The sequence below is a fragment of the Phalacrocorax carbo genome, chromosome 10, assembly GCF_963921805.1.
Source record: "Phalacrocorax carbo chromosome 10, bPhaCar2.1, whole genome shotgun sequence".
Classification (NCBI taxonomy): Eukaryota; Metazoa; Chordata; class Aves; order Suliformes; family Phalacrocoracidae; genus Phalacrocorax; species Phalacrocorax carbo.
The window spans coordinates 5,684,909-5,706,796 of NC_087522.1; the positions used below are offsets into that span (position 1 = coordinate 5,684,909).

A 21,888-nucleotide genomic window follows, 5' to 3' on the forward strand; every position below is an offset into this window, starting at 1 on the left:
TTTGCCATCAGTGATACTAGTTTAACACATAGTTTGCATGGTGCTTGTTATCCTGAACTTGGTGTTCGTAGAGGGTTTTCTTCTCGTCTTAGCCCCTGGGGTCATAGCTTTTTAGGGAAAAGCTTTGATCCTCAAGCACAACAGCAAAAATAGCCTTGCTTGTTAGGGTGGAGTTTTGTCTGCTCCGCTTTGTTGCTCTAGCCGGCCAGATTGGATAGATGATGACCTCTGGATAGCTTACTTAACACATCTTAATATTTATGTAGTGGATATCAAAGACCCTCATTTGAGGACATAGGGATACTCTTTCTGAGAGGACAGAGGAAAATGGAGGAAAACCTTGATATCTTTCCCCTGTGGATGGGGTGAATAAGTTCTAGAAGCAGCTATGCTGCCTTCTCTTTCCTTCTTTTGCTGGCTTTGTTTTACTAAGTGTGGCGTTGCCTGCAGCTTGGAGACAACACCAGTGGCATGTTGAGTGATTGCTTGAGCCCAGTGAGAGCCAGCCTACCCATTGCAGTACTGAGTTGTCACAACCTTTTCATGTTGGTGTTCTTGTTTTTCTTCTGTTGCTAAATGTTCAGCAGCGATGCCAGAGAAGAGAAAGAAAAAGGAAAAAAAACCTCAGGCATGTTCATATACAGCAGCAGCTGTTAATAAGGAAAGTGGTACTTTGTCAGTACTGGGGAGATCTCATTTGTTAAAACTATATTCTTGTAATTTATTTTTTTTTAAGTAAAAGCAAGTTGATGCAGAAATAACAGTAATCTATAAGCTTGAGAACTATATCCACATAAATGATTATGAACCTTTTTGGCTATTGCCGAATAATGAAGAGATCTAATCTTTAGCTGTCTGCTTGTCAGATGTCTCCACAACTAGATTTGCTCTACGTAACTTAAGGGAACTAACAAAAGGTATGACAGATTTTTCAAATTAATTTGCACTTGTAGTCCCTAAAAACTTGAAAAATGTTTTTGTACCGAGTATGCTGGCAGGATCTACCACTTCTGTCTGACAAGAAAGTGTATGGGGAAGGGGGAAGGGGGAAGGTGCTGTATTTCTGGAGATTGTTCTCCAGCTGAGATGACCATAGCAGAAGTGGGCGTGTGTATGTGCATGCCTAGGGAATCTGTGGGTTTTGTCTTTAAGGTATTGAATCTGCTCTTTGCTCTATCCGCACCAGAGCTGGCAGCGCGGATTGCTTCAGGGCTTCCAATTTCAGTGCAGAGTTTGGTCATCAGGAGCCAAGCTTATCTACTTGACTTCAAGCTAGTGCTTCTCATCTGCTTCAGTACAGTTTGATCAGCTGAGGGGCAGGCAATTTAGGGGAGGCAAAGACACAAAACACAGTTGTTTCTGCAGTGGTTTGACTTTTGGTTTATCAATAGTGGGAAGCGGGTAGCTGTTACAGGCTGCATAAACAATTGCTGTAATTACAGTTGTATGATGGCAAAAGGGAGAGATGCTTATCCTTCTTCACCCTCTAACACACTTTTCTTTGCCAGTGGAGAGGTGAAGGTAAGAGATTTGTAGCAGCTGGACCATTGAAAAAAACTAGGAGTTGTATGTGTGTATGTTCTAAAATACTTTTTACCTGTCTCAAAATTCTGTCATCTTCCCCGGCCGCATGCTTGTCGCTTACCCGGGATCTTGTCTGGGCCTCCGTAGTAGCCAGCACTTCCTTGCCACGCTCTCTGTACTTTCAGTGTGCTGCCCTATCACCTTGTCACAGTCTCTGGTTTTCTTTTCAGTGGCCAACTCAGGAACATAACAACAGAGAACTTTGATTTCCTTTCTTTGAAAAAGATAGAAGTTGGGCTGTTTGTTTTGCTGTTCAGCCTTCGGCCTTCTTCCTTCTGTTAGTTCTGCTTTTCCAAGCTGAGAGTCAGCACTGTGTGACCAGGCGCTGTTTGTGAAGATGCACCTAATCAGTAATGACTGCTCTTCAGATGAGCTTCCCCTGCTCGTACTGGGAAGTGGGGCAGAGGAGTTCAGAGAGTCCTCTGCTTGGCTCTAAGTACCTCTGGGAGAGAATAATTTTGGGTCTGGGCAGAAAGAATTCCAGTCCTTTCTTGTGCTAAAGCTTGCAAACCACAAACCATTGCATTTGAGTTCTCAGTCCAATTGCAACTTCTTTTTTTTTTTTTTTTATTAGTTTTTGCTCACATCTACTGTTTTTGTTTAGGTGGTTGTGCTAGAGGAAAGCAGTTACAAGCTCTCCTGCTGTAAGTGGTCGTGCTCAGGCACTACAACTAGTTTTTTTTCCTCCACCTCTGTAGCATACTTCATGATCTGTTTTGTGGCTGCAGAGGTGGTAAGCCCAACAGCTGGATCAGATGCTTTTCCACATTATGCCAGTTTCTGTACTCTTTCCTGTTTGCAAGAAGCTCTGATCATCTTTTGTAAATGTTGGTGTGATCTAGGACCCTGGGATTGAATTCCCTGGGATTCACGGGGAAGCGATTCATGGGGAAGCTGAGGCTGGGTAGTTTTCTCTGTTGTGACCATTTCCTCCCTCACTTGCCTAAATTAATGGAGTGAAACACCTACAAGAGCAGCACTCATGCTGTGCAGTGCCACCTTTGAGGAATATTAATACCTTTTGCATGTCAGCACTCCTCTGACCTGTGTCAGACACGAGCCTAACTGCACATCTTACCCCTTTCCCCTCCACCTCATCCTTATTTCTGCAGTACCGTCTTCCCGCTTGCCAAGGAGAACCTGAGCCATGGACCAAGGTAGAACATGGGATTTTCCTATTCTGCTTTTGTTGAAATAACCTGGTGCAGCTGCTCTGCATCGACCCTGTCATTTGTTTAACCGAGGTCCTGCCTGCTTTGGCTGTCTCTCCCTGATTGACCTCTGGTGAGGGAAGAGTGATCAATATTGCGATTAGCTGGAGAGCTGGAGCAGTGTCGGTGCTTGTCAGGCTGGGCTGTGGGGATGCGGAGGAGGGGTTGAGCGGGGAGCTCTCATGCGTGCTGGCAGCCTCCCACCTCCGGGGCTCGTTGCTGTGCAGCTCTGGAAGGCGGCAGCCAATGGGAAGCATGAGCATCCATGCAGTTGGGCTTGCCGAATAATTCCCGAGGTACCTTGTTTTCAGTCTGAAGCATGTAACTTCTCTATTACTGCTTTTTTCCCCCCTCTTCCCTACCTCTCCTTTCCTCCCCCTTCAGATGTCTCATTTTGTTGTTTTGAGGAATATCATCCATGCTGTTGAGTGTCTCACTCTGTCTCAAATGGTACTTGCTGCATTTCTCACGCCCACAGAGTGACTGTCTGCACTGTTCAGCGTGGGGTGAGATCTGTCAACTTTTGGTGCTTCGTGACCATATCAGGTGGGGTAGGTCATGCAGCTGGAGGCAAACCTGAGCGCTGAAGGCTTGTGCTTTGCCTAGTCCTCTAAGCAAGCTGAAAATAGCCCTAAAATGGGGTCATCAGCCATTTTGCATGCATGGGCTCTCCTCCAGTTATGTGTGCCAGCAGAAATGCCCTAGAACTGCATAATGATTTGGGGCCCCCAGTGCAGGAGAGATGTTGACTAACTGGAGCATGCCTAGGGGAAGGCCACTGAGATGGTTAGAGCCTGACCTGTGAAGAGAGGCTGGGAAGCTTGGGACCCTTCAGCCTGGAGAGAAGAAGGAAGAAAGAGGATAGATCGATGAGCAGCCTGAAGGAGGGACTTAGAGAAGACAGCACTAAGCTCTTCTCAGAGGTGCCCAGCAAAAGGACAAGCAATAACTACTACAAGTTGCAATGGGAAATGGCACTTAGGTGCAATCACATGTGAATGTTTTTCTTTGTAGTGCTGGAGCAGGAGCTGGGGCAAGCTTGGGAAACTCTAGCCTTAGAGACACTTGAAACTTGCCTAGGCAAGGCTCTTGGCAGCCCCATCCATTAAATTAGCCCTACTTTTAGCAGCAGGTTGGACTACAGTGACCTCCAGAGGTCTTTTCCAGCCGATTGTTTTCTCTTTTTTGTAGCATCTGTGAAATAGAGGCTTGTCTCTGAAATCTCACTGCAGTAACATGTTGAGTTAGTGGAGTGGATGCTATAAAACTGGAAATTTAAATATGCACATTTAACATTTATGGGAATGAATCTTTCAGGACTCTATCGTGCCTATTTTCAAGTTACTGGGAAAGGAGACCAGATGACTGAATGCTACTTTTCTTCTCCATGGGATGCTGAGTTAAAACCGAATGATTGGGATGCTGAGTTAAGGCTGAACGATGCTCTGTTTTCCTAGTTACCCCCACCCCAATTAGTGTGATCTTTATTTAAAAAGTATGCCTTACGTTCACATATTCCCCATATAGTCCTTTCAAAATATATTGACTCCATGTCGAGAGTAACATGTAAGGAAACATTAACTTAATCTTTAGCTAATAATGTCTAGTGGTGTGCAAGTGGGTTACAATTTAACTGTAATGAAAAGCTGATCATCAGCCTTCTCCACTCTCTGGGATCCCAGGAGGTTACTGGAGCAGCACACTGCCCCAGTTCTTCCTCGTGTGATGATTGAATTTTTTTTTGTTGGGTTTTTTTTTTTTTTGCGTTTTAAGCATGACTCTTGATAAGCTAGTTTGATGGTTGGTTGCTGTGTGTAGGGCCAGCATTTGACAGATGACTTTAGAGGGGGAAAGCAACTTAAGTAGCTTAATAGGATTTAGCTCTGTCTACACTGTCCTGCCAGAGCATGTTACAAACCACTTTAGTGGGATTCCCTCTTCAAATATAGCCACGACTTCAGTGTAGGCAGAACGTCTAAGAGAGCTCTGGGAACTTTCCTGTAAAATCAATCTCAGGATGCAGTTCAGAAAAATTAATGAATGAATGCCTGTGCAGGATCTTGGAATCCTACCAGCACTGATCTTGTGAGCAGGGTAGAAGGATCACTGAAGGAGGGCTGTGTGCATATTAGTTTACCTATAAAAAGTGCATTGATTGCTAGTGGAAGTGATGCATATGTCTTGGGAAAGCAGAGTAGCTAGCAAAAAAATCCTGTTAGGACACAGTGGGGTAAGCACTTGCTTCTTTTAACTGACATAACCACTATTACAGCAAAATAGCCCTATGTCCTGCATATTTCTAAAACTTGGTGGTAAAGGAAGCTAGAAGTGATGTATATTTGTGCCTAAATAGCTGATATAAACCCAGCACTTTAAAATATTTTAGGCCAGTGGTCCATGACAACTTTCAGCTTTGCAGGCAGACAAGCCCTAAGAGAGTTGAATAGCTTTGCTTAGTTGAAAGGAGACGGTTTCCCCTCTTCCCCTGACCCTGTGGGGAAATGGAGAAACTGTGAGAAGAGATGCTCAGACCCAAAGCTGCAAGGCAGGGGTGCCCTCTGTAAATACATGTTGTGGCACCATATTCGACTTGTAACTGCAAGGGTGGGTTGGGTTTTTTTTCATCTATATGCACATCTACTGTTAGCTCTTTCCCTGTTCTCATGAATGGCATTCAGGAGGTGAATTTAAAAAGTCTGTGCTCCCCTTCTTATCAGCATGATGACTGGGCAACAGAAGTGGAGGGGTAAGGCTGCAACCGCTTGCCAGAATGCTGCTCTTGAGAGGGCAGCATCTGACTTCACCCTGGTTGCTGAAAGGGCCATCTGCAGCTCTGCACAGCTTAATAGGGAAAGCTGTAAAGAAAGCGTCTCTATTCAGATTGTATTTCCCTTCAGTATAGCTGCCGGAGGCCCTAATCTCTTCTCGGCGTTTGGCGAGGAGCCTGCATGAGGCCTTTCTTAGCTCTGTAGCTTCCCTTGCACAGGCTGCAGTGCTGAGCGGAGAATTGGTTAATGATGCTCCCAGTCTTGTCAGTGGTGCAGAAACACAGGCTCCAGCTGTGACTGTGGTGGGTCTTGGCTAGGTTGGATAGGTTTTTTTTTTTGCTCTGCTTCCTCTGTTAGTTTCTCTATGGTATTTTTATTTTCCTGGGTTTGATGGTTCTCAATAGTGAATATCGGTTGTCTTTGTTCCTGATTTTTTTTTTTTTTTGAGAGCTTTTCTTTTTCTTTAAAGAAAGAAAAAAAAACCCCAATCAAAAAAACCCCAAAATAAAACCAAGGAAGACTAGATGTGGAAATGTTTCCTGCACATGAATGAGCCTCTTTTGGGGGAGGGAAACGCACAGCTTTAAGTTGAAGGAAGAGATTTCCTCTTTTTTTTTTTTTTTTTAACCCCAACTGTAGTAGTCTTCAAAGAGGAAGCTTGGAGTGAATTTATGGTGAGAAGCGTGGCACTTGTTTGTCTCTCAGAGTTAAGTGGCACGTCTGCTTTGTTTGTACAAGGAGGTCAGTTCAGGTCCATAGTCAATAGATGGGTCAGAGGTCTGTGTTTCTCCTTCCCCAACTTACAGAAGATATCCCTATGGGATATTGCCCCTTTCCAGTTCTTCGTGGCCTCTCCACATGACTGACATACTGCATTAAAGCTGACTTCAAATACAAATTATTTTAAGGAAGATGTTGACTGCTAGCTGCAGCACAATGGGCTGTGACTTTTTAAAGATGTAGGGCAGTTTGCCTTTGATTTTGCTCTTTATCCCCTCCCAGAGGTCAGCCACCAGGGCAGCTAGACCAGTGTAATTTGCTAATGTAATTGAGAGTGTTCTTTCTCTCACCCTGTAGCAGGCTTAACGTGTATTATGAACTACACTAAGTTTTTGCTGTGTAAACAGCCATTTGGCCTGCTTCAGTTGTGTAGGCAAATGCCAGTGAAGCTGAATGGGGTAAATATCAATGGAAATGCAGTGCCCCATTTTTATTTTTGTTGGTTTTTTCTTGTTGTTCCAAACTTCTTACTTGTGATTCTGAAGATTGACTTCAGGCTGCAAACTGAGCACAAACTGGATGTGGATCTCCATGTTAAAGACACCTGAGGAGCACTAATCAAGTCCATTCCCATCACTGACATATAAATGCAGAAGCCCAATTATAGCAGCTTACCTTCCTGTCCATTTAGTGCTAATAGAAGCAGTTTATGAAGCCATTTGCAGTGGATTTGTTATCTTGGCCAGAAAATATCTCTTTTTCCTCTTAATTAATTTTTATTATTTTTTTTTAAACTTAGGTGCCTCCAAATGCCAAAGCATATGCTAGAGCTTCTTACTTTGGCTTAAACACTTTCCTAATAGCTGCTATTCAAATAAGACCTCTTCATGGTGCTAATGATATGAAACAAGTTACATAAATGTTAGCAGGCACCTTAAGTTGCCTTTCCAGTCTCACATTAGTAACAATTTGATGTTGCAGTTTCCATTCCAATTTGGACTCTCAAATTATTGTGCATCACTTTTGTGGTTCAGTACAGCAAATGTTATGCTTGAGTTTATAGCATGCAGCAGTAGGTGCATGGCGCAAAAACTCCTGACACACATATGGGATTAAAATGGAGCCCGCAGAGATGTTGCCATTGAGAATTTTCTGGGCAAGACCATCGTTCTGCAATTGATTCAAGGTCACAACCCCATTAGCCCAGTGATGATCACGTTTTCTACATTTGTCTTAAATTTTTTTCATCTCTCCTGAGTTTCTTTAGGCTTTCTGCATTCCTGTGATGGTCGGGACATTTTCATAATCCTTCTGATTTCAAGGAATACGAACACTTTATTTTTAGGTGTAGCTGATTTAAAAAAAAACAACTGGTGTTTAATGTTCTTTGCAGTTCAGCTATGAGTCTTGCCATAAATCATTGCTCTATTCTGAAGAGACTCCTTAAAAATGAGTGTGGTAGGTCTGAGCAGACATTGGGCTATGTTATTTGCACACAGTGCTTGGGAACCAAGGTCAAGTTGCTGTTTCTGTTAGTCCTGTTGTTGCACTTCTCCCCAAAGTGAATGAGCTTCCCTACCTGTTTGGGCCCCATCAGTGAGCCTTACCAAATCCTGGTTACAGTCCCACCAAAAGTACTTGGCGGTGGAAGGTTGCAGTGATGTTGCGAAGGGGATGAAGTGCTGTGCACAGTCCCATAGTGGAAACCCCTGAAAGGCAGCCTGCCCTGGCTTTCCAGAATCACTTTGGTCCAAGTGTGGTAGTTGAAAGTATCTTCTCTTAAAATGAACTACTTTCATGTGGGAATTTTGAAGACAAATTTGGAAACTCAATGTGGGTTTTTATCACTTGGGGTAGACGGGAAGTGGCCATACTTGGAACTGTTTGCCTCTCAGCTGCTTTGATACGTCTGCAAGTCACGAGCTGCGTAGAGATGATGCCAGAAAAGTATAGTGAGAGGAAGAATGCTTGTGCTGGATGTCTGTGCTCACGTCCTATGCAACTGAACACATATGCTGCTAAGAAATTCAAACAAAACTACTTTGTTCAGCAAAACTTTTTAACACAAGTGATGTGATACTGTATCACTGAAGACAAACCAGCAAGTTCAAAATCATGCAAAATAATGGCAGAAGCGAGCAGAACCGCATTATCTACAGCAGTCGTGCTTATGGAAACACTGCTATCCCTGATGATGGAATGGGTTCACCCCGTTGATGGGTTTATTTTTCCTTTGGGGAAGGTGTCTGCAACTGGAACAGGTTTTTGTTTTCGATTCCACTTAGGGGTACTTCTGCTTGTTTCCGCTCTCCTTCCCCTCCCTCCCCAACACCTTGTTTATCCTCTTCCAAGTAGAAATTGCATGTGAAAACCTCTCTCAAAGCAGACTGGCTGCTTGCTATGGGGTACTGCATGAGGTGTGCAGCTTGCAGTGCTCTCCCTGTCATGCCTTTGCTCTGGACATCAGAGCTGAAGGTTGAGCTCAGTGTCTTCAAACTCTGCAGTATCTGATGTCTTCCAGTTTGGTTGGCTGGTTTAAGAGGAGATGATTAAGGAGGTCAAGAAGCTGCTGTGAGCATAAATATGGCATTTAATCTTAACCAGTGCCATGTGATGACCTATCCAGTCCTGGAAAGGACAGGGTTTAGGTCCTGTAGAGGAAAAGGAGACTTACAGACGATGCATGTAATGACCCTGTCTTTGTGGAGAACTCTTGAAATTCACAGGAGCAGTATGAATACTTGAATTTCAAACCATATCTAATCAGAAACAGCAACAGCTAAAGAGCAGCTAGCCAGCAGTAAAACACAGACTCCGTACAGCTGGAGCCTTGAAAGAAAATCCTTGAGGTTGGTGTCCACTCAGAGCATGCATGGTCAGCATAGCTAGATAAAAAAAATTCAGTGTCCCAGTGCTTTGCTTGACAGTGTGTAAGGATAGGCACACAGGAGAGATTTTTCTCCCCTCTAAATGAAGTGGATTGTCTCTGAGAGCCCACGTTGTAGGAGGGGGAAGGGAAAAAGGATGGAAATTGAATTAAGTCACTGGGCTTCAGGCCTAAGCATTTCCTGCCTTTTTTTTCTTTTCAGTACACCAGTGCTGCCTAGCTCACGTGCTGGGCTGTGCAAGTGTGCCCTGGTCCCTGCCTGTGTACAACAGGCAGCTTGGCAGTGCCATGTCTTGCCTTCAGGGAATTCCTGGCCAGCAGGAGCATAGCTGAGCTCCTGCTGCAGAGCTGGGGATGGGGAATTATCTCGGCATGGTAATTTATACAGCACTTGGGCTTGAGCCAGGTAATGCAGGCAGTGCTTGCTATCCCTGAGTTGTAGGAGCATTAAATTAATACTTTCTTGAAAGCATGGGGTTTCTTTCCATTATCCAGTTTGCTGGAAAATTACCTTGTGAGGAGATTGTGTTTTAAGACTTTAATGGATGATACAGGTCTCTAACCAAGGAAATAAAGCTGCTTCTAAAAGACCTTGAGTAGAGGAGCTGCTATCAGATGGGAATGTGTGAGCTAATTCGTTGTGGGAAAGGAGCATCTGGTAAAACTGTTCAGATCTGCCATGGGTGAGCTGGGCAAGCTGAGTGTGGGTGCAAGCTGTGCAGGAGGCACACCAAATTCTTCCAGCTATCTTTTCGGTGTACTTAGCCTTGATATTCCAAGTATCTATCTGATTCTTGCTTTTAAACAAAGTTAACTAATAGTTTTAACTTTGTCCAACTGGGAATACTAAGAAAGAGTAAACTTCTAAAGCTGAAGGCCTGTTCCCAAGAGGATTCCTTACACATTTTGCAGGTCTGGGATTTGGGGCAGAGACCTGCATGAACACGGATGCATCCATGATGGTTTTTTTAGAGCCCTGCAAGGGAATTTGCAGGATCCCCAGAAAGGAAATCCGCCTTTTCAGCGAGAATGCTCATTTGACAAGCTGCCAGTTCTGAGCTAAGCCTCATTTAATAAAGATTTAGTCTGCGGGGACCTGTCAGTGGAAACTGAATTTGGTGAGAGTGTCTCATTCTTTTCATCGCTATAGTGCATGGAGGCTTTCAGCCAGCATTATGGAGAAACTAGAGATAAGAACATCCAATTTAGAGGACCCCCTTACCTCTGGGAACACTTCCTTGCTGTGTAAGATGGAGATTGCTGAGTTGGTAACAGCTAAGGGAATAAATGGATTGTTATTTGACTTCAACCCAATAGGACTCCAGTGTTCACTGCTGATTAGCACAGCTTAGATCTGCATTCATGGGCAGAAAAAAAACCAACCACCCAATTGTTAAGCAAATCCTCAGTGCTTTTCATCTCTCTTTGGTTTGTGATATGAGATGCTCTGATGAATTCTAGTACCTGCCTCCCATGTAACCTGTGGAAGTTGAGGTTCCTGCTCAGTATATTGCTTGACCACAGCTCTCAGAACACTGGTGATGACTGTATTGCACGTTGGTTACTGCACTAAACCAAGTATCAGCAAGGTTGTATCTTTTTAGCCTCTGTGCTCGTGGCTTCTGTGAATTGGACCAAATATACAGGCAGTGTTGAAAGTCTTTAATTATGAAATAGGGGGTCAGAATGTTAGTATGGAGGAAATGATGATGAATCTTTAATCAACCTAGCCTTGTTCTCAGTTGTTGCATGCACAAGGGCACTTGAGAAATTAATCTGAATTAACTGGAGGAATAAATTCAAAGCAGATTAGTTAAACCACTTTAAATGCACTAAAGTGAATTAAACTACACTGAATTAAGGCCATTCGAGTTAAACTACATTAAAACCCTGTGTGAACACTTGTCTGTAATTAAAGTGGCTTTAGTCGCGGCTCTAATACCAATTGACTGTGGCATGCCCTTGCCTGTGTAGATAGCTTCTCAGCAATGAGGAAGCTAGCCTGTTTATTTAACGAAGTTGGTGGAATAGATTTGAGCTATCTAGTCATGTCAGGAGATCTTTCAACTGTAGATCTGTTTTATTCTAATGTGTCTGCTATATTGTCTTAAGGTGATTTAAAAAAAAGAAAAGGCATGACATAATCCTTGGCATTTTCTCTTTTCCAGGAAGGAAAGCAAGTAGCCAAAAAAAACTAATGGCAAAGTGTTGGCCTATATTGCTTGCTCCAGTGTGGACTTGCCCTAAATATAGATATATCTCTCTGTAATCTATTGCACTCCTGTAACAGCATGCTTTCTCTGAGAGGTGTCTGTATACGGAGATGAGATGGTGGAACCCATCCTCTGTTTCCATGGCACTCTTCCATGCTGCTGAGGGATCCCTCACTAAGAAGAATACATCTCAGTACCGTGGGAAAAGCTTCTTCCACAGCACACTTCCTGCCCAGCCTTGCTCCTCTACTGTGTTGAGTACAGTAATTGGCCTGGGAAGGCCTGTCCCCCAGGCAGAAGAGATAGGGATGGTTTAGTGCTGAGATCAGCAGTGGTTTCCACATCCTCCCCGCCACATTACATTTTCCAATGCGTGGTTGGCTGCGTTCCCTACCAAAGCCTGCATCCTTCTGTAGAGGCTGTGGGATGAATGACATCCTGAGACACTTAAGTGTCTCAACAAACACCACGTACAGCGCTTTTCAGAAATGAAAATCGAGTCTCTGAACACAGAGCATGTTTAGAACCATTTGAGGGGGTCAGAGTGTTCCCCATGCTGCCACCATTACAAAAAAAAAAATCGGTTTGGTAGGACATAGTTACTTATTGTCTATGAGTACATAAGCTTCTAGGAGATGTCCTGAAGTCTGCAAAAAAATGGTGTAGGAAAAGTGTAGGCATGACACTATCCCACACCAGTTTATTTTCTTGCTAAGAAGACTTCCGTCCTTCATGGAATAAATAGAGATGAGTGCTCCTTTGGCAGCAGCCCAGTTTGCTTCATTTAGTCTTCTGGGTGAACGTTGGGTTGTTTTTTTTTCTTCCCACACTCCTTTAACCTCTTTTCTCTGTTTTATTATCACAATCTCAAGTCACTGCATAGAAATCCAGGAGGAACATTAGTTGCAGATCCAGTGGAAATCTTTGGTTTTGGCAAAAGCTAACTTTAAGGTAAAACTATAAACAGTTCTCAATCTGGCAGTGATTAAGACAGCTGTGTTGTTGAGATGCTCAAAAGCTGTAGCTATTTTTTCCTATGGGTTGAAATGATGAAGTTTTAAGATGAAATAACTCTAAAATTACTGATGGAAGATTGAAAGCGAAACTGCATGCTTTTCAGGAACCACCTGAAGGCTTCAGCTTTGCTCTCGTGTTTCTTAATGAGGTTTTAGTGGACTTTCTAACTAGTAGTAAAATACCAGTGCTATCCAGAAATAGCTATCATCTATTCCGTGTGAGGAGCTGCTCACTATGCCATGCTGCTGTTACTACAGTTTAAGATCTAAAGATGTGGTAACTGGAAGTTGGATAGGTTGAGACTGGTAAAACTTTTACTTAGTAAACACACAGATTATTTTGAACCGATGTGTATTCAGAATTAACTTTCTAAACATGTTCTGCTGCCAGGACTTCGTGTGCCAAGTAACCTTCATGGCAGAGGGGAGGTGGTGGTATGCAGAGGTGTCCCTAAGCCAACACTCCTCCGTACAGTCGAGTGATGAAAAACACCACTTAAAGCAGTGCTAAACCTTGACGCTTAAGTGAGTGAAACCTAACACTTACCTCCTGCATTGCCATGCTTTATGGCTTTATTTAGGCTTTCCTTTCTGAGGAAGCATACTCAAATGTAGCTTGTATATCCGTTTCTCATGTTAAGTAGATCACTTCTCTTTGTGACTGCGTATGTAGGATGGGATGGTGTATACATCCCCTTAAGTGCAGCTTCAGCAGCTAAAACTAGCCTTCCAGGACCGCAGTGATCAGAGGGGTGTTCAGGTAACTAATACTGTGGATCACAGCTTGGAACTTGCGGTCCAAGAGCTGAAACCTGCTGTCCTGTCTACTGGATGAAAAAATTCCGTACAAGTATATTGGTTGAATTGATTCACAGTAACATTAGGCATGCTCTCGGAGACCAAGGATTGTACTAACTGAAGGCTGATCTACATGTACGTCCTTAGGTACAATATCAGCACCTATGCATACCTTATACCATGTGGAAGAACTAATCAGCCCTGGGTATTTTTGCAGGAGATGTTTTTGCTATGCCTTGTGTTTCTTATTGTGATGGTGCCCCTCTCTGTACATGGGGACCTAGATATTTTCAGCCCCTTTTTTGGCTTCTTACTCCCACTAGGAGAGTAAATACCATGAATCCTGGCAACTGTGCTGGAGTTGAGAAAGGCGATTAACACTGCAGCAAGCTGTCGAGCACCGTCCCTGCACAAGACTGAGTATATTCAGGTTTTGTGGTGCCTTTCCAAGCTAGCAATGTTGCTCGTGGTTACTTGCCTGTGTACTGCTATTAACTTTTATTTTGAAAGTGCTTCCTAATGCTGTAGCTTCTTCTCCTGCCAGTCTGGCTGATACCGCATGGATTTACACTCATTTTCAGGGACTGCTCTGTCTCTACTTCTGCCATTAGTGTCAGCACAGTGGTAAAATGTTGCTCTTCCAAGTTGTCTCCATTTTCCTGTAAGGGCAGTTCATGCATCATTTGCTATAAAGGTTCTGATAGCTCAGCAAATGTTCGAAGACGAATTGATGCTCTTTTGTGGCAAAAGGCCTAGTGCATAATTTTACATTTACTTGGGATAACGTGGCCTTGGATAACCGAGCCCGAGATTTACTGTTGCAGGATAGAGTGTCTGAGGGTTTATCCGGCCTCAACCCCCCTTTTTTAAATACCGTCATTTAATCCTGACAAGCAGGCATATCTTTGGTTGTGACCAGGCTTTCACTGCCAGCCAGTCTCTGGGTCCTAAACTGACTCATCAGTAAGAAAGATTAATAACTGCTCAGCTGGATGATTTCACTTGTCATGGCACATGTCCATTAATGGAAAACAAATATTCTCTGGAAAATGAAACACAGATCATGGTGTAGTGGCCAGCCAAGTCCTTTTGGCCAGATGCATAAATTAAAGCATATATTAAGTGTCGAGAACTTCAGGTTTCTTGCTGCATGTCAGTCTTTAATTTCCCCCACCCCCACCCTCTTTTTAGTATTTCCTTTTTTTCCTTTTCATGGGGGCTGTTTCTCTACATCTGGAGCTACAGTGAATTTTTTGCTGGTAAGGAGTCACTGGGAGGGTGTTTTCAGCTGGGTTTGTCTTTCTAGGGGTAATGCCTTTTAGCATGTGCAGGAAGGTGAGGGTGTGAAGAAAGAAGTACAGGCAAGCAGTGCAGGAAAGCTTTGCATTACAGCAGCCTGACGTGTTTAAAAAATAAAGAATATCCCTGAGGAGCCTTGGTATGCTGAATGTGTTGGTTAAATTAGTATCAAGTGCTTGTACATGGCAAGCCTTCAGAAGTGGGAGAACGTGGGGCTCTGAACACAGCTTCCCTCTCGAAGGCCCCTTTCTGCTCAGGAACTGAAGCAGCGTGCACACCATCTGGCGTAATTATGGGAAAGGGGGATAGGGCTTTTTCCCTTCCACCCCCACTCTTCTCGGCTACAGATCCCAAAGTTCACTTTCTACAATGGGAATGGGTTTCTGCCATTTAGTTTGGGGAAGCAGGTCCTGTAAGCTCTCCCCATCCCAGTGTGCTTGATGGGTTTTTGTGGGCTTCTTAAAGGTGGGAAGGCAAAGAGCACATGGCTATGTGGAGTATCTGTGATGCAGTGGTTAAGTTTAACTAGTGTGAATCCAGTTATGTAGGGCTGATGGGCCCTACGGACTGCACACACTGATGTTTCTTGGCTGAAAAGTACATTATGTGGCTTGTATAGTTTCCCGACGTAATAACTCCGCAGGGAGTACCTGTGGAGGGGATCCAGGGGAAAGAAAGGGAAGAAAAGCCTATGAAGAGCAAGTTACTACCAGACACTGTAAGAAACGGTCTCCAGTTTTGTTGAGACTCTAAACTGCAGTGTTCCTGGTTTTATTTCTTTGACCAGGAGGAAGTTATTGTTTCAGTCAGGAGGAAGCATATAAATGGGGAGAGAAAGAGATACCAATTTAAAAAACCCAAACCCTTGGTTTAGGTTTGCTGATAGAGATCCATGTCTGTCTTCCCAATATTGGGACAGCAGTAGGTGACTTAAGCCATTTCTAGATATTTAAGTCTTTTCTAATAAGTTGGCATTTGTCACAACTACTAAGGTTTTATCCAAAAAAGCTTATGGATAAAATAACATTATTTTTCTTAGTTCATTCACATGAGAAAGTGTGGCTGGATTTGGTGTTAGAATGGATTTTAATGGGGGCTTTTTATTTTATTTAACAAAATTGTTTGTGTATTTGGGTTTTACCCTGGATTTTCCGAATAAAAAGAAATTGGAATGGAGTTAAATGAAATTGGAATGGAATCAAACACTTATTGCTTCCCTTTCCTTCCAGGAACATCTGACTAGCAATAGGTATAACATAATAAATCAGCTTGTGGTGGCTTCAAGCCAGTGTGTCTGTAGCATCCATATTTGTTGTACTTGTATATGTGGATGGTATACGGAAGGGTTTAGCATTTACTCTAGGTCTTCCTTGAACCGAAGCATTGCATGGAGATTCAATTTTTTTTTTAAAGCAATCTCATGCATCTATAATAAATTCCACCCCCTTTCAAACCCACGCATGCATTTGGATTTCTAATGAATAAGCCTGCATATTTATTCATGAAGATTAAAGAACTGTACAGATAGAGGCAGCTGCTGGCTGAACTTTTTTTTGTCTTTAAATCTGCTGACCTCTGATCAGGAGTAGAGAGGAAACCCTCTCTGATTTACTTAAGCTGTTTGCAGACTGGGACAGACAAAATGGCTTGGTTACTTACTGCTTAGGTACGGAATGTGGTTTCTTTGAGTGGGATGCAGAGAAGGGAGGAAGTGGGGCTAAAAACCTCCTGTTTATATTTAAAAAAATATATACAAAATCCACAAAATTACTTGTTTTCAAGGTATGCCTTCAAGTGCTCTCTTATTGCAGAGCCCTCATACATCTAGGCCCTGATTCACGTTCCCTGCTGCGGCTGTGCTCTGGTCAGATGTGATGCCCGTCTCTGTTTTCCACAGGCCCTGTTGCTGTTGGGTGGCATCGCTCTTGCCTGCCTCGCTCTGGACCTGCTCTTTCTCTTGTTCTACTCGTTTTGGCTGTGTTGCCGCCATCGGAAGAGTGAAGAACATCTAAATGCTGACTGCTGCTGTACGGCATGGTGTGTCATCATTGCAACCTTGGTGTGCAGGTACGGTCGATGCCTCAGAGGAATATTCCCTGTTATTTGGGGTGGTGTATCCTGTGTGTGCATCTCATACTTGGTTTGCTGTCTGTAGTTAGTGGATGTTGGCAGATCCCTCTTTCCACTTGGTACGTAAAAGTTTTAAATATCTGTAATGTATTTTCTTCCTGTCTACCAATTGCTGAACTGCCTAACGGTTTGAGCAATGTGAAAAGGAATGGCTAATGTCCTGCTCTTTGATACTTTGCAAGTGGTAAATCAAGGACGTTGCGTACTTGGGAGCCTATCACTTAAATTGGATGGACAGAGTTCATATATTTAGCAGGTCTAGGTGGAGATTTCTTAGAATCTGGTGTCGAAAAAGAATGACTACATGGGAGAGTAGATAAGAAAAAGAGGTTTGGAAGTGCTGGTATTTTACTGGAGTGGACATTCAGATTTTGTAGCCTGTGTAAGACACTGCTGCATTTCATTACCTGTACTAAGGTGCCACTTCCAAGGATTGCTAGTAATGGTGCTAGTGTCAGCAGTGGTTTATGTTATGGCTGAGCAATAGAAGCTTTTGGAGGTGAGTTGAAAAGAAGGATCTCTGAAAAACAAGCAAAATTAAGTAATTAGTGGAGAACGTGCAGAAGTTAAAAGGAGAGAGTTTATGGTTTTGTTTTCAGAGTTGTTTGTGGTTTTGTTGGTTTTGGTTGTGGACTTTTGGTTTGGTGTGTGGTGGGGTTTTTTTGAGTTTGGTTTTTTTTCTTCTCGACACAGATGAGGATCCCATTTCCTAGAAAGTTAACGATGGGGCATCTGAAAGCAGGGACGTGTTTGCAAACTTCTGGAAGTAGTCTTGGACTGGGCTTGTTTTGACTTGGGCAGAATGAGTACTCTTAGCTCTATGGACGTGTGCCCTGAGATTGAGCATTGTGTTTCTTATCAGTTCCAAGCATCGTCTATTCTTGCCCAAGTCTCCAGGTGGCCTTAGCTGACCCTCATCAGGGCTGGGAGCAGTCCCCTATTCGGAAAGGAGATAACAATGAGACAATTGTATTTTGCAGTGTCCTGTGGTTCAGTTTTTATATTAACCTGCTGATAGGTGGTGGATGTGGTATGTGATCGTTCTGGAGGCAAGCATGTTCCTTGAAGGCCAGGCTTAGCTGTTCAAGGGTTACATTTTGCTACTAATGCATTTGTGTATTGGCTCTTTTGAGGCACATAATTAAGAGAATAGAAAACCCCTGAAGTACTGGAACAAACACTGCAGAGCAGACATTGTTATGAGTTTAGTAGCTGGGGATGGATTTGCCTGTAGAGGCAGGGGCTCTGTTGAGGAGGAGAGCTAGTGCACTAGCCATTATTGCCGTCTTTGCAGGGAGCTCTTCCATGCTTTGTTGACTGCAAGTAGGTGCCTGGAATGGAAAGGCAAACCAGAGAACAACTTGCAAAGAAGAAACCTCAGTCTCATTCACCTTTCTTTTTAGTGATCTCAGGAGCTTCAGCCGCATCTGTTCCAATCCACCGAAAGTGCTGTGGTCCTAACCCTTTCTTACAAAAGCCATAGCTCATGCTATTTATAGTTGTGCTGCTGCTACAGGCTCTTGTTAGCTATTGTTATGCAGCATATGTGTCAAAGACAGCTGCTGCAGTGTGGTGGTTGTGTTTGTTTTTAACTGTAGAAAGGGGGAGGAGGAGATATTCAGCACATCTCCCAGAGCACGCGTAAGACAATTTAAAGTTGGAAGGTCAGCTCTGGTAAACTTGATGCGACTCCCAGTCAAATCTGCAAGCTGGAAAACTGCTTAGGCTTCCTCAAAATCTGAACTGTTGGTTCTCATCCTTGGTGTATCATTTGGTTTTGCAAGTATTAAATGCAGGAGTATCCTTAAAACTAAGATTCTACCTTAATCTGCAGTGATACTGGATGAATATTTGTCTTGATTTTTTTTTATCTAAGTTTTAAACTTCCACTCTGAAGTTGGCATGCTTGAGCAATAGCAGGTTGGTCCCATCCATGGTGAGTGAAGGTGCTGTCCAAGTGCTGCCATTCTACTGCAAAGCAGAGATCAGTTTTCTGCCCCTCTTATATCAGATGGATGTGACAGGGCACTCAAACTGGTGCCTTTTGGTGCTCTGTGCTCCGCGTCTGGCTGGGAATGCAGATATGGCTTCTGACAAGCACAGAATCTAATCTGTGCTAGTGGGAAGCCCCAGTTAGATACCAACAGCTAAAGATTAGTCTGCTGGATATATCCTATCCTAGCTGTGCATTACACATAACAGAAATGCCAGACTGGCAGATGCTGTTATGTTTCAGAGTGATGGGGAATAAGGCTATTCTGAATGTCTGTCTGACAGTAGGCTGACCTGGGAGGCAGTTTGCACCATGTATTCAAGGGGTAAGAAGTAGCTTGGATGCTGAAGCAGTGAGAGATTCCAAACAGCAGCTGGTCTGGTCTGTCCGAGTACCATGAAGCGGACTATTGTCTTCCTAGCCGAAAACTAGTTAACTCTGCTTAAGTCCAGCCATGCCTAGTAGATGCTTATCTATGTAGTACTTAATCCCAGAGGGCTGTTTACACTGTGAATCCTGCTGAGTACTATGGATCACTGTTTCCGAATGACTCAATATTTCCTGCTGAGCAAAAGGGAGAATGCTGAGCCAGCAGGAAGGCATAACTGGTTAACAGGAGCTCTCCAACAAAATGTCTATCTAGTGAGTCTTTCCAGTTGCTCTAGCCACAAAGCTGCAGGAATGATTTGCCTAGATTATTCCTAGAATACTTAATTCATTTCTAGTCCTTACCAATTTTGATTGGTTTCTGTGTATGGGGAGCTGTCTTATAAATCATATCATCCACTAGTTAATTGACCCTAACTCTCCCAGAAAAGAGCTCAGCTCCAAAGGTGGCTAGGAAATTTCATGGAGAGCATACCTGAAAGAAACAGGTACAAAAAGATGGTGAAAACTTGCTTTCTGAAGTGCCAGTAATAGCGCTTTCCCTTGGTGCAAAAGTGCAAGGTGGTAATTAGACAGACAAATTAACATTCCTCCTGAGAACGTGAAGTCTAAAAAGGGCTCTCCTTAGGCAGTTCCTGTAGTTAAAGATGACTTGGTATAGTTAGATTATTAATTTCTAAGGATGTGATGTGAATGGCTAGCATTAATCTCTTCAGACTGGTGACTGGGTACCCAGTGGGGTTTTTACTGTGTGTGCGTGGTTATTACAACGGAAGGATCTCTCCATCTGAAGGCATGTATATGCTCTCTGTATCAGATTAACACTCTGCGGTTCATGTACATTTTGCGTAATCCAGAAAACGGGGTTTTTTTGTGGGTCATGTTACAAGCTAATTTGGAATTATACTTGATTTTCCTTTCTGAGTCTATATCAGGGAATGTCCTAAGCCCATGTGACTCTTGCGTACAAGCAACAGGAAAGTTATTGTCCAGACTTGATTTCTTGAGTCTTGCTGAGAAGTGATACTGAAGTGTGTGTATGCAACCTGCAGTACTTTACATTGTAGTGTTGTATCTGTAGGAATACATTGAAAATATGGCATGCTGCTCGTCTGTCTCATGTCATATAACCCTTTAAAGAGCTGGTAGAGCATGCTGTCTCTCCAGTGTGTTTCTGTGGGTGTGCACTGGTGGTGATAACATCTTAACAGTGTGGTGTTTTCTTGACTTAATATAAGTGGATTTCCTAAAACTTACCAAAATGACTGAGTAGCCAGGTGGCTCAAGTGCAGTATTGAACAGCAGGATCAACTTTTTAAATGGCCTGTAAGAGCTTGGTAGGTTGGTGGGGTTTTAGTTTGTTTGGTGTGGGCTTTTTTTTTTTTAAGATTTTTATTTAAAAATATGAGTGAGAAGGCAGGTAAGGGAGAGGTGGGGTTAGTGGAAGTGACAGGAGACTGACAAAGGTTAGGTTTGGGAGGAAGAACAGAGGATGGGACGGTGTGGATTCAGGAGGAGAGAAGAGTGTGTGATAGGGATGGGAGTGTGACAGAACCAAGAATAGCAGAAGTGGAGAAGACTTGCCTATAAAACCATTGAAAATGCATTGGAGTATCTTCCACAGGGTGCTAGGGAGGAAAAAAGCTGTGTCATTCAGGATTGCTGTTCTTGTATCCACGCTGTGTGACAGAAATACAGACTTCCCCATTGAGCGTTGATTTTGTCATCCTGTACTGGGAGATGGATCTGCTGTACCTTAGGCTACTGAACCTCCCAGGGTTTGTGCAAGAAGCCATGTGATTTGTCCTGACCTCAAGGACTTACACTGTTGGGTTAAGATGAGTTGATTTATTTTTCCTTTAAAAGAACATGGTTAAATAGAAGGAGCCCCTCTATTTCCCTTTAATCAAATAAAAGGTAGTTAAAAACTGGTGCAAATCCTTAAATCTGCTTTAAACAATAGCAACTTATACCAGTGTGTGTAGGCAGGGATTTGAAACAACTGTTGGATTTAGATGAAGCCAAATGCAAACAGAAAACTAAACAGCAATGGTTTCTTTCCTCTTCTCCCACTGGCAGCTCCCCCGCTGCTTGCCCTTCAGCTCTGCCCCATTCTCAGTCACAGCATGGGTCTGGGCAGCTGCCCCCAGCCTGGGCTTCAGGGGTGCTTTCCTTCCTCTTCTAGCATGATAGAAAGAACTACCACAAAACTGTACAGTTTGCTCCTAGGAGAAGGAACAGCTGTGTAAGTGGCTCTTGCTAGCACAGGGTGTGAATGCAGAGCCGGCTTTTGCTGGGCAGTAATGGAATAATTAATGCTTTATGTGTAGTTTCCAGTGAAAGTACGATACGCATGTCTAGAGGTATTGTCACTTGAATTAAATGGCTTTTATCCCAATTCCTGTTGCTCTAGTGCTTTATTTCAGGAGTAGTGACTGTGCCTAGGGTGTTAAGGGCAGTGGAAGCTGTGGTTCATGCAGGGCTGGGTAGGAAGCCTACAAGGATGGCTGCTGGTGTGGTTCTGCCCTGAATAGGGCAAAAAATTGAGTCCCTTGCCTGTAGCTGCTTGTACTTCATAAATGGTACCTTTGAGTAAACTGGCGAATATACCTAGCTGAGCTGCATCTTTAAGGACAAGATAACTGCTGCTACTTCAGAGTACGGTTTCAGAGTCTCTTCCACCAAAACAGTGCTACTGTACTGGGCAAGCAGCAGGTCTTGGGCACTTACCAAGCCTTTGCTGAAAGAATAGGCTTCTAGTAGCTGTAACAGGCTGAATAAATATTGCTCACCAATTAAATGGGTCAGATATGTGTACTGAATGTCAAGAATGTTCTGGAATTTATTTGGCGTCTATAGTAGAAATAACTGTTAAAGTTTTG

At 43.3% G+C, this 21,888-nt stretch overlaps 1 protein-coding gene across 3 annotated transcripts in view; it reads left to right on the forward strand.

The window, feature by feature from the left end:
* TTYH3 (tweety family member 3) overlaps nucleotides 1–21,888 on the forward strand; it is an 80,118-nt gene that overhangs the window by 24,522 nt on the left and 33,708 nt on the right. For all 3 annotated transcript variants that reach the window (XM_064461561.1, XM_064461563.1, XM_064461562.1), the window contains exon 2: nucleotides 16,394–16,563. In XM_064461561.1, coding sequence (XP_064317631.1) covers nucleotides 16,394–16,563 — 170 coding nt within the window. The remainder of the gene's footprint in view (nucleotides 1–16,393; nucleotides 16,564–21,888) is intronic.